The sequence below is a fragment of the Cupressus sempervirens genome, chromosome 1, assembly GCF_028749045.1.
Source record: "Cupressus sempervirens isolate cs-2001-9-10 chromosome 1, ASM2874904v1, whole genome shotgun sequence".
Lineage (NCBI taxonomy): Eukaryota > Viridiplantae > Streptophyta > Pinopsida > Cupressales > Cupressaceae > Cupressus > Cupressus sempervirens.
This window is the reverse complement of record NC_143118.1, coordinates 543,202,546-543,215,525: the sequence shown is the minus strand read 5'-3', so window position 1 is coordinate 543,215,525 and position 12,980 is coordinate 543,202,546. Positions and strand designations below refer to the sequence as shown.

Here is a 12,980-nt window from a genome sequence, read left to right as displayed (position 1 = left end):
AAACCTTAGCAATTCTGGTAACATGGGATCAATCAAAATCATAAGAAACCTATGACTTGACTGAACCCAAGTTCTAGGCCGGTTCCTGTATGATTGACTTGGTAATTCACCTATTCTAATGAAAACGTAATCCTTGGATTGGAAAAGAGAAGGAGAAAACTTTTAAAGAGAAACTATAATGCGGAATATGAAGGTGATACACCAAAAGTAATACAATCACTATTATGCTATGACACAATGAACTATTCTAATAGATAAACAGCATACAAACCTTGGAGAATCTGTCATCCATATTAATAATTCAAAAAAAGGCTTAAAAATGAATACTTTGAAAGGAAGTTCATCACATTCAGAGATATTATTTTAATTGCACAACTCAAGACCTATAAATAACAAATTAAGAATGGAAGATACAACAATGAGACATTACCCAAAAGGCTTCTAAATGAAACACAATGAAATAGCATCAATCACCAAGAATACAATCAAATATTTCTCCAAAAAAGCTGAGTCCAGGAAACTGTACTATGCTCAAAGGCCCAAATAACAATAATTCTGCATGAAAGGCACAAAAAATTCAAGGAAAACAAATGCTAAGGACAAAAATATGTCACATATACATCAATCTCTCTCGAATTTTGGATCACTTTCTCATAAAAATAAGAAGTATATATATAAAACCTAACTTCAGCTCTCCCCACAAAATAGGTGTTGTGGCTCGGATATCCAAGAAAACTGCTTACAAAAAGACTCTAAAAACTCTAATAACATGTCACATGCACTCTAAATTGTGCCTCAACTACATGTCTATGAAGAGAACTCAATAATGACTCAAAGATCTCCAAGAATCTATCCAAAAATAGCTTCAAGGCCACCTCTAAGATTAAAAGTCTCAAAACTGTAACTAAGACACATAGCATCTTAGCTGGTGCTCCAACCCTTGAAAATAAGCATTAAAATCTCAACTGTCCCTCGAAATGCTCCTAGTCAACAAAGACTCCCTCCATTTTTTATTTGTGCATTTGATTTTTATTATTATGAGTTGATTTAAAAAACATCAACTTATAATAATAATCACAATATATATAGCATGCAACAAATAATAAAAAACCAATATAACTTTTATCTATATTTATTAATTTAATAATATGCAATTCTAAATTAAATCACATACCATTTAATAATAAATATATATCAAACAAAAAAATTTCCAAAAAGGATGGACCCAAAATCTTCTTAAGTCCAACATAATCGTTGGCATCCATAAAAAAGAAAAAGCATGATATTTCTTTCAGTTTTTCACTTGTCGATTGCATGAAGAGGAAGGAGGATGAGGGTTTGAGAAAACCCTAGTTGTGAGGCATGAAGATTTTCTTGATGCCATGATAGATTTTCTTCTTAGACTTGATTGTTTTGCTGCATACTGTCACATCTTTGAGATATTTGTTGATATTTCTGCCGTTTGGAATGGGAAAATAGAATTGTGCTTGGGCTAAACATATTTATCTAAAGGTTTACTTGGTCTTTCTCCATGTCATGAATGTCTAGGAGTCCTTTCTGTTGGAGTTTTCGTGACTTTATTCTCTGTTACTTTGGTTTCATGATGGAGTTGTTTGCCTTGATGCTGTGACTGGATCTCTAAGTTGGGATTATTTTTGGCTCTTAAAACGGCTCTTCTTTGGCATCTGTGAGATGATGTTGGAAACTTCTACAGATACCTTTTTTCATAGCTGTAAGTGATTTACGTATGAACTAAAATCTTTGTTTGTATTTGTCATAAGATAATACTTCCTTGCTCAATTAGTTAAAAAGAAAACATGGTATAATTTGGTTTATCTTGAGATGTTGCACCTATAGAAAACCCTTGCTATACTCTCACATTTCCTCCTTATTGTTGTCTTCTGGGTTGGATGGCTGACTATGGCTTTTCGTTTTTTTGTTCACTACATTCTGAATTTTACCTTGATGACGTGTTTTCATCTTACATCATCGTGGCCTTATACATGTATTATTTATTGAAATACAACACATATTGAATATGCAGTTGTTAATAACATTTTGGTACATACATGCATTCATTTTCCCCCTTTAAGAGATATCCCATTATGAATTTTGTTGTTACAGTATGTTATTTGTGGATCTTTTCTAGAGAATAAATCTGTACATTTGAAGAACAGCTAGCAATGTCTTTTTGTGAATCTCTTAATACCTTTTGTTTCCTTGCTGATAATGTAGATCAAATGTTTGTCTGATTTCTTTTCTATTATAGAGGACCGATAAAGGTCAGATTCATCTTTGAGATTGATGACTGCTAGAAGAGATACAATGCCTTGGTGACTGATTGTATTCTCCCACAGCCATGAGAGATATAAGTATACTGCTGGCGGTCACAATCATGAATGGTTGTGACTCCCTCGTGGCACTTGCCACAGGGAGTCACACCCATTCATAATCGTGACTCTTCTTAATCACAACCAATGTGAATGTCGATACATTAATTCTGCTGATTCAGATTAGTTAAGGACATTTGTAATATAAAATGGTAGATACTAATATATATATATATATATTTGTATGTGTTCATCCATCATTATTCATGATACGAATGCATCAATCTAATGAAGCTATATTCTTAACACTCCCTCTTAGGAGGAGGATTGAATGCATACTTCCTAGTAATGCACTTGAATCAACCATTATCACGATTCATATCTACTATGGATATGAATACAGTGATAATCACCATGTCAAGATATTCAATACATTCTTGGTTTTTAACCCCAATGTAATCAACCTTGATATAGCCATCATTATGTGTTTCATTTATTAAGAGACACATAACAACAGGTCAAACTATTGTTAAGATTGTCACCTTGCAATAGTGACTTTAACCACATGAAAGATCGTCATCTTTCTTGCCACAGCATATCCACAATATTGCAATATTGATTTTATTCAATATTCAATAATAACTTTACAAAAAGTTGAATTATATTTTGATCATACCAAGTTTGTTCCTGAAGTATTCAAATTTCAGCCTACCAAGAGGTTTAGTGAAGATGCCAGCCTTTTGTTCTTCAGTGTTGATCTATATCAGCTTAATAATATTTCTATCCACCATATTTCTTATATAATGATAAGGAATCTCTATGTGCTTGGACCTGTTATGAAAAAATGGGTTAATTGATAGTTTAATGCAACTTTGATTGTCACAATGAATTATAGTGGAGTCCACTGGTTTTCCAAATAGGCCATTTAAGAGTTTCCTTAGCCATACTACTTCAAGTGCTCCTATGGAGGCTGCCATTTATTCAGCTTCCGTAGAGCTTTGAGCAACTACTGACTATTTTCTACTAAACCAAGATATCATAGCCAAACCAAGATAAAAACAGCATCCAATTGTACTCTTCTAATCAGTGGAATCACCTGCCCAGTCTGCATCAATATACCCTTGAAGTTGTAGCTCAATTTCTCATACTTTAGCCTCGGTCCAATTGTTCCTCGAAGATACCTTAGAATATGCTTGGCTGCCATTAGATGAATCTTCTTGGGTTCACACATGAAGTGACCTAACACATTTGTAGCATAGCAAATATCTGGTCGAGTGTTTACTAATTACATAAGAGAGCCAACTTTGTCGATAATGAGTAGGATTTATTGATTCTGAGTTGGCTGCTTCACTCTTAAGTTAATGAAGATTAGTTTCCATTAGAGTAAATAGTGGCTTACAATACATCATCCCAAATCTAGTCAATATATCTGTAGTGTACTTTTCTTGATTTAGGAAGATGTGATTTCCCTTCTATTATACTTCTAGACCCCAAAAAAATGTAGAAGATCTAGATCTTTCATGTCAAATTCAGCTATGAGATCCTGTTTACATTTGGCTATAAGATGATCTGCACCTGTTATCAACAAGTCATCAACATCCAGAACAAGTATCAAAATGTCATTATTAGATATTTTGAAGTATATATTTGAATCAACTTCATTCTCGGAGTACCCTAATTGGAGAAGATAGTTGTCAATTCTCTCATACCAAGCCCCGTGAGCTTGCTTCAACCCATAGAGAGCTTTCTTTAGTTTACATACGTACTGTTTCTGATCATGTGTAGTGAATCCTTATGGTTGTTCCATATATACATTTTCAATGACGTCGTTCAAGAGGGTTGTCTTTACATCCATTTGATGTATTTTCCATCCTTTGGATGGAGCAATGGCAATTATTGTTCTTACTGAAGTATAACGTACAACTGGAGCGAAATTTTCTTCATAATCAATTCTAGCCTTTTGAGAAAAAACCCTTGTAACAAATCTTGCTTCATGTTTTTCAATGCTTTCGTCAAGTGTGTACTTGATTTTAAATAACCGTTTTGAGGATACAACTGATTTGTTTTTAGGTCTAGGAACAATATCCCAAATATCATTATTTAGAATAGATTGATATTCCTCTACCATTTCATCTTTCCATGCTTGACATTTTAAGGCTTCCTCTACATTAGTTGGTCCTATTTTTGTGAGTTCTGTCAATATAGCAACATAGCATTTTTGATTTCTTGTTTTCTTATTTTCTTTATAGACCTCATCTACTTCCACATTGTTTTCTTCAATCATTTTACTTGCCCATAGCGGTCTTTTCTTGTGGTTTAAAACTTCATCATTATCAGCATTAGATGTAGGTGTGTCTCTGTCTTCAAAAAGGCACTCCCTCAGACTTCCAATCGAATTATCTTCTAGTGTTCTCCCTCTGATTCTTAGTATTATAATCATCTTCGATAATGAACTCCCTCTGATTCTCAACTTCCTCGTCTTCTTTATTTAAAGATGTTTTGAAAGCGATTTCTTCATCAAACTAAACATCCTTGCTGATTTCAATAGAATTTTGTCCTTGAATATATACTTTTGTATCCCTTAGTTGTTTCACTATAGCCAATGAATATTCCTTTCTCTCTGAAAGGTTCAAGTTTAGACCTTTTCTCTTTCGGAAAGTGAATGTAGACTGGACAACCAAAAATTCTTAGATGACTAAGATCTAGTTTGATTCTTGTGAAGGCTTCTTCAGGAGTTATATTTTCTAATATTACATGAGGGCTTCTATTTTGAATGTAAACTGTTGTACTTGTTGCTTCAGCCCAAAAAGACAAGGAGATTTTGATCATGGATCATGGCTTTTGCTGCTTCTATAATAGTTCTATTTTTTCTTTCCGCCACCCCATTTTGTTGAGGATTATAAGGTATTGTAGTCTCCCTATTAATCCCAATAGAAATACAAAATCCTTTAAAGATGTCAAATGTGTATTCACCTCCGTTGTCTGATTTTAATATTTTTATTTTCTTCCCAGTATGGTTTTCCACTAGGGCTTTAAATTCTTTGAATTTTTGTAAGACTTCATTAGATTCTTTAAGTTTTAAGAAGTATATCCAAGTTTTCCTAGAGTAATCATCAATTAAGGTTACATAGTACAATAACTCCCCAAGTGAAGGTGTTGACATGGGTCCACACAAATCAATGTGTACAATTTCTAGTGCAAATTTTGACTTGTGTTTACTTAAAGGAAAGTATCTTTTCTTATTTTTTCCTAGAGCATACCCTTTACAAATGCTAATGTGATCAGTTTTGAGAATAGGTATACCTGTAGTGATTTCCCCTATGTTAGGAAGAGCACTAAAGCCAAGGTGTCCTAATCTTCTATGCCAAAGTTCATTTGAATTATAGAATGCATGATTTAGTGCTTGATATTTTGCTTTAATGTTTAATATGTACAAGCTTCCATCTCTTGATCCTATGTTGATGGCATTCTTAATGTTGGATTTTTTAGTCCATACTTTATCCTCATTGAAAGAGACACAGTATCCTTGGTCTGCTAGGCCAGAAATGGAAGTTAGGTTTCTTTTTATCCCTAGTACAAATAGTACATCTTTTAGTATAAGAGTCTCCTGATTTTATTTGTAAGGAGCAAGTCCCAATTCCTTTTATTGGATGAGTAGAATTATCTCCAATTGTGACTTCTTGCATGCAATACTCTTTGAATGTTTCAACCTGATTTTTGAATCCAGTTATGTGCCTTGAAGCTCCACTATCTATTATCCAAATATTATTTCTTGCATTTAGTTCACTTGACAAGGCTACATAAAGTAGAAGATTTTCCACTTCATGAGATTCCGATATGGTAGCTTGAATTTTGTTTCTTTGAGGACAATCTCTTCGAAAGTGACCAAATTTATCACATCGCTAGCATTGAACTTTGGATAGATCCTTTTCTTTGTGGTATTGAGAATTATTTCCTCTCTTAGTTTTGAATTTCCTCTTCTTCCTTTTGTTGTTGGCATGTAAGGCTTGAATCTCCCCTTCTTGATTTGTGCAGATTCCTCTAGAGATTAACCGAGATTCTTCTTGAATACACTCATTCTTGAGTTGATCAAACTTTGGTAGAGAGGGACGACTTACACATTGAATGTAAGGGTCCCATAATATAGGTAGGCCTCTTCGAGCAATTAGAGTAACTTCCTTGTTATCTGCATTGTTTCCAATAGTGGCAAGTTGGTCTCTTATCTCAGAGATTCTTAAGAAATAATTTGTCATTGACTCTCCTTTGTTTATTTTTATATTCAGGAGTTGATGTTTTAATGTCAGTATTCTTCTTGCATTGTTTATTTCAAATGTATCTTTTATAGTTTTAAACACTTCATATGTTGTTTTCAATCTTGCTATGGAAGGAAGTATGTGATCCCTTACAGCATCAATTATGATCTTCTTAGCTTTATTGTTTCGTCTTTTCCAAGTTTTTTTTTTGGATTCTTCTTCAGGTATCTTAATGTCTTTTTCTATAAAAGACTCTAATTTGAGTTTTTCAAGTAAGGCTATAATTCGAATTTTCCATGAAGAGAAGATTGCAGCCCCTTCCAATCGATCTTCTACTTTGATTCCATTCACCATTTTGATTTGGATAGAGTTTGATTTCTATAAGGCAAAGAACAAATCTGAATTCTGAATTTCTCTAGTTAAGCTCTGATACCATGTTATTTGTTGATCTTTTCTAGAGAATAAATATGTACATCTGAAGAATAGTTAGCAATGTCTTTTTGTGATTCTCTTATCACCTTTTCTTTCCTTGCTAATAATGTAGATCAGACGTTTGTCTGATTTCTTTTCTATTATAGAGAACCAATGAAGGACAAACTGAATGTCTTTGAGATCGATGACTGCTAGAAGAGATACAATGCCTTGGCAATTGATTGTATTCTTCCACAGCCATTGGAGATATAAGTATACTATTGGGAATCACAATCATGAATACTCGTGACTCCCCTGTGGCACTTGCCACGGGGAGTCACACCCATTCATAATCCTGAATCCTCTTAATCACTACCAATGTGAATGCTGATACATTAATTCTGCCAATTCAGATTAGTTAAGGACATTTTTAACATAAATTGATAGATACATATATATATTTGTATGTGTTCATCCATCATTATCCATGATATGAATGCTTCAATCCGATGAAGCTATATTCTTAACACAGTACTCTTCCATTCTTGATGTTCTGGTGGTTCTATTTGTTCTTGTTGTTTTGTCTTTGGATATTCTTTATTCATGCTGCAACCTTCCAAAACTCATTTCCAAATCTCATTGTATGCATGAATTGCAAGTTTCTTCATTCTTTCTTCAGTGTTTTGATACTCATTCCAGTCATTTTTCCATTCTTATTTGTACAATGCATGAACACAACTGGTACCTTCAGATCTATCTTTACTATAACCCTGGCATCGTTTTGGTCATGAATTTTGACTTCTCTATTATACTGGAACTTGGAAATTTTACTATGCTAAGTTCAGAAAATTTACACACATATCTATTGTCTCTTGTATATGTTATACATCCTTGCACTTTGTTCCTAATTAAACTATTAAACAAAAGGTTTCAAGATAATAAAATTCTCTCCCTTTAATGCTTCTGTCAACCTGATTCAGAGTTGTTGCAGCATATTTCTGATTTTTTAAAAGCAAAAAGTTCCATAGAAATGAAAATGTCCCTTTAATGCTTCATTGAACTTGTTCTGATTAGCTTCATAAGTCACTTAATCTCTGATAATCATGTTGCACAGGAAAAAAACATGTTAGTAATAAAGCATTATGCTATGATTGTTCATCCTTTTGCTGGTAGATGTTCTTGTTTTATGGAAAATGTGTAGCATGAAAGGAGTATGAAAGTTAAGGTGAAGTGAGACCTAGCAATGGATCTAACGTATCTTCTTTTTGAATGCAAGGTTCGAAAGCTTGGAGAAGATGTGATGTGAGGCAGCGGACGAGTGGAATCAAATGGATGCAGCGTTACCAATCATTACAGGCAATGACTGGTGCCCATTACCTTTCCTCTACTCTATTCTCTTCTTCCATGTTATGCATTTTTCATAGAGTTGAAATGTATATCAGTAATTAGGGGCTACTCTCATGGTCACTTTTTGTGAGATATTTTACTTTCAGCATTTCATTATCATTCAGTTTGTAATCATTCATTATCTCATGGACATTCATGTTATTCTTTTGTTCTGAATGAAATATTGATCTATCACTTAGTCATGTGCTTAATGTAATTAAATATGCACCTTATCTTCATGAACGTTGTATTGAGCTGAATTTTTTGACGTGTAAAAATTGAGTAACAAGAATATCATCCATCAAAGTGTAGAATTCCCAAGAATGGAATGGTCTCCATGATAGAATATAAGGAGGCAGCTCTTGATCGAGTGTTAGTCAAATTTTGACAGAATGCTACAAGAAGCTATAGCAGTTCAAAATCACGCTTTGTTCCAAAAGGAATCGATGCAGACTCTCCTACGGGCACTCATACTTGCGTTATGTGTTGTTATGGATGTATTCGCATATTTTGTATCAGACATGCATTACAAGGCTCCTGCGCTTTTCTTCTTTAGGAGCCTTTTTGATCTTTTACGTCCAGTGTTTTTTGTTTAGTTTTTACATCTATAGTTTAGCTTTGATATCATGTTGGTTTTCAGATCAATGCAAATGCATTTGCCTTGCCTGTAAGGTGGATATATTCCAATTATTACGAGATAATTGGTAAATGCTTGCTTAATAACAGAGACCGAAAGGTCAATTTATACAAAAGAATGAGACGATGTTTCCTTAGGAAACGATCGTAAAGAATAGAAACATTCTATTCCAGAGAAAGCAAAAAACGAAAGCAAACTAAAGCTTAAGATATTTACAAGATAACCATTAACTAATAATAGACGTCTTATCTATTATTGTAATACCCTCCCTTAATGGTTAATCTATCTAACACACCAAGCTGTCCTCTGAATTTGACAAACTTATCAGGACCAAGAGGCTTGGTGAGAATGTCTACAGTCTGATCTGTGGTAGGAACATACTGTAGCTCTATAGTCCCGTCTTCAACCAGCTGTCGTATGTAATGACAAAGAACATCCACATGCTTGGTTAGTTCATGGAAGACTGGATTCCGTGCTAACTTGATAACGCCTTCGTTATCAACAAACAGAGTAGTCGATCCTGTTGGTGACATCTGCATATCCCCAAGCATCCGACGAAGCCAGACAGCTTCACATTCTGCCTTAACAGTCCCTTTGTATTCAACCTCTGTAGAAGAGAGAGAAACTGCTTGCTGCTTCTTGCTGGTCCATGTGACTGCACCGGATCCCAAACTGAACACATATCCAGATGTTGACTTTTTATCATCAACAGAGCCTGCCCAATCTAAATCTGTAAACCCACTGAGTTTAGGATTAGAACTCCGAGAATACAGAAGTCCATAATCAGAAGTGCCCTTCACATAACGAAGCACACACTTTTCTGCCATCCAATGATCAACCTTAGGAGCTGTCATAAAGTGTGAAATATAGCTGACTGCGAAGCTGATATCAGGCCTAGTAGCAGATAGGTAGATGAGGCTGCCTACTAGTTGCCTATACGTAGTATCATCAACAGAAGGAGAATCAGACTTGGCTGATAACTTGAGACCTTTCTCCATAGGTGTAGATACAGGTTTGCAATCCTACATTCAGAATTTGTCTAACAAGGCCCTGGCATATTTGGACTGAGAGATGAATATACCAGAAGACTGTTGCCAAACTTCAACACCTAAGCAATAATGCATGAGCCCAAGGTCAGTCATATCAAAAGACTGGCATAAGTGTTGTTTGATTCCTTGAATCAAAGATGCCGAACTGCCAATGATCATCAGATCATCCACATAGATAACCAGAAGGATGATGTCACTGTCAGTAGTCTTGATGTACAGATTTGAGTCTGAAGAACTCCTCTTGAAGCCTTGATCACCGAGGTACGTATCAATCTTGATGTACCATGCCCGAGGGGCCTACTTCAAACCATAGAGAGCTTTTACCAATCTGAGAACCTAATGGTCTTTACCAGCAACCTTGAAACCAGGAGGCTGCGTCATGTAGACCTCTTCATGGAGATCACCATTCAGGAAAACACTCTTTACGTCCATCTGATGGACCTTCCAGCCAAACTGTGCTGCCATGGCTAGGACTAATCTGATGGTGCTCATCTTTGCAGTAGGAGCAAAGGTCTCCTCATAATCAATGCCCTGACGCTGAGAAAAGCCCTTTGCCACTAAACGAGCTTTGTACTTATCCAAAGTACCATCTGATTTGTATTTGATTTTGTCGACCCATTTGCAGCTAATGGGTTTCTTCCCTGGGGGAAGATCAGAAAGGACCCAAGTGTTGTTCTTCAGCAGGCTCTGGTGTTCAGATTGCATGGCCTGTTCCCACTCTGGAATTCCTTTAGCCTCGGAATATGTTTGAGGTTCAAACACACTGTGAATGTTGGCCATAAGAGCAAAGTTAACAAAATCTGTAGTTTTGCTCTTTTTTCGAGCAGTTCTCCCATCAATGAGCTCATCATCATGAAGATCAGCAAGTTTCTTAGCCCACCACTTAGGCCGGAGAGGAGAATGACCAACAGTAGTACTAGGAGATGCTTGATCAGCAGGATCCTTATCAGAAGAATTTGGATCAAACTCAGGTGAAGCATCTTCAAAACGAGGTGATCCTACAAGAGAAGCCGGAGGTGTTTGTACAGGTATCACTGGCATGACTGGAACTACAGGAGCTACTGGAGCCCTCCCATCAGGTGGATCTAATGGAAGCCGAACTCCCAAATCATGAGCCTGCATAGGCTGGTATGCTGGATCAGGAACAGGAGAAACAGGCATGAATGGTCCTCGCTGCTCATCAAAGACTACATCGCGGCTGTATATGAGACGAGATGTCTCAGCATCAATAAGGCGGTAGGCTTTGTGAAGACTGCTATATCCAGCAAGCATCAGTTTCTGACTCTTGGCATCCAACTTGGTGCGTGAAGCATCAGGGATCCAAACAAAAGCAAGAGAGCCAAAAACCTTCAAGTGACTGATTCTGGGCTTGCGACCTGACCAGGCCTCTTCCATAGTTTTACCTTTGACCGCCACTGTGGGTGACCGGTTCAACAGATAAACTGCAGTGTTAACTGCTTCTGCCCAAAAACGCTTCGGAACATGTCTGTGTTCGAGCATGGAACGAGCCATCTCGATGATTGTCCTGTTCCGACGTTCAACTACACTGTTCTATTGTGGCATGTGGGGTGTGGTGAACTGGAGTTGGATGCCATGTGTATCCAAGAAGCTGGAGAAAACATTAGAACAAAATTCCCCCCCATTGTCTGATCTAAGAGTAATAATAAATTTCCCAGACTCTTTTTCAACTAAGGGTTTAAACTTCTGAAATACAGTAAATGCATCGGATTTCTTTTTAAGAAAATACACCCACATTTTTCTACTAAAATCATCTACAAACAACAGAAAATACCTGTACCCAAGAACAGAAGGAGTGGCCATAGGGCCGCAGATATCAGTATGAACAAGCTGAAGTACTTGAGAAGCTCACCAAGAATCGCCACTGGGGAAAGGTGTGCGATGTTGCTTCCCAACCTGACATGCGTCACAAACTCCAAGGTGTTGAGTTTGAATCTCTGGCAAACCAAGAACAAGCTCATCCCAAGCAAGTTGTGAGAGATAATGCACATTTAAGTGCCCATATCGCTGATGCCAAAGTGTGCTGATGGAAGATCGCCGAGCAGCCATAGCTAAGTCCTTAGAATCACCAGATCAATAAATCTGAAAAGACCATGATCCTCAAGACCAACTGCAACAGTAGACTTAGTCGCCTGATCAATGATGGTGCACTAATGTGAACTGAAGGTGATTGCCAAGTGTGGAGAATGTCGCAGCAACTGATTGACCGAGAGTAGATTTAGTTCCATCCCTGGAACGTAGTACACATCAAGGAATATGAGATTCCTCCCAACAGACTAAATTTGAATGCTGCCTTTACCAACAACCGTGTACTCTTCTCCACCACCAAAAATAACAAAATCTGAATAAGGCTGGTAGTCAGTAAACCAGTCTCTACAGGTGAGTGAAATGTCGAGAGGCACCTGAATCAATGTACCAAGCAGATGACTTCACATGATCTACGGGTCTTTTAGCCATGAAGGCGTAAAAGGCAGATTCCGCCTACTCAGTGTGCTCTGCACTATTCGCTTTGGGTTGCGAACCTGATTGCTTAGACTGGGCAGCTAAGCATTTCCGACATTCAACCTTCATATGACCAAACTTGTGATAGTAGTTGCATTGAATGTTCTTCTTTTTGGTACCATCGGATGCTGGAGCAGAAGACTTCTGCTGAGATGGTTGCTGAAACTTGCCCTTATCCTTCTAAAAGGATTTCGCAGCAAAGGCTTGCTTAGTGGAGGTGGAACTGGAGCTACTACCGAACTGTTGTTTCCACCGATCTTGTTGAAGCAACAGGGTGCAGAGATCAGTGAACTTTAGATCAACACCAGTAGATGTGATGTTGAGAGTCTCGATAAAATGCTCATAGGATTTTGGTAAACTCCGAAGAGTGATTACCACAATATCCTCTTCCTCC

The 12,980-nt window shown here is 36.7% G+C and overlaps 2 protein-coding genes across 4 annotated transcripts in view; one reads left to right on the top strand and one right to left on the bottom strand.

Moving 5' to 3' along the window:
* The window catches only part of LOC149578608 (uncharacterized), a 177,928-nt gene that overhangs the window by 105,857 nt on the left and 59,091 nt on the right, over positions 1-12,980 (top strand). Inside the window, exons 7-8 of one of the 2 annotated variants that reach the window (XM_089830170.1) lie at positions 1,610-1,732; positions 8,271-8,360. In XM_089830170.1, coding sequence (XP_089686296.1) covers positions 1,610-1,732; positions 8,271-8,360 — 213 coding nt within the window. The remainder of the gene's footprint in view (positions 1-1,609; positions 1,733-8,270; positions 8,361-12,980) is intronic. The other variant, XR_016364620.1, reaches the window with a different exon arrangement.
* LOC149578609 (uncharacterized) overlaps positions 1-12,980 on the bottom strand; it is a 167,641-nt gene that overhangs the window by 105,316 nt on the left and 49,345 nt on the right. The window lies entirely within an intron of this gene.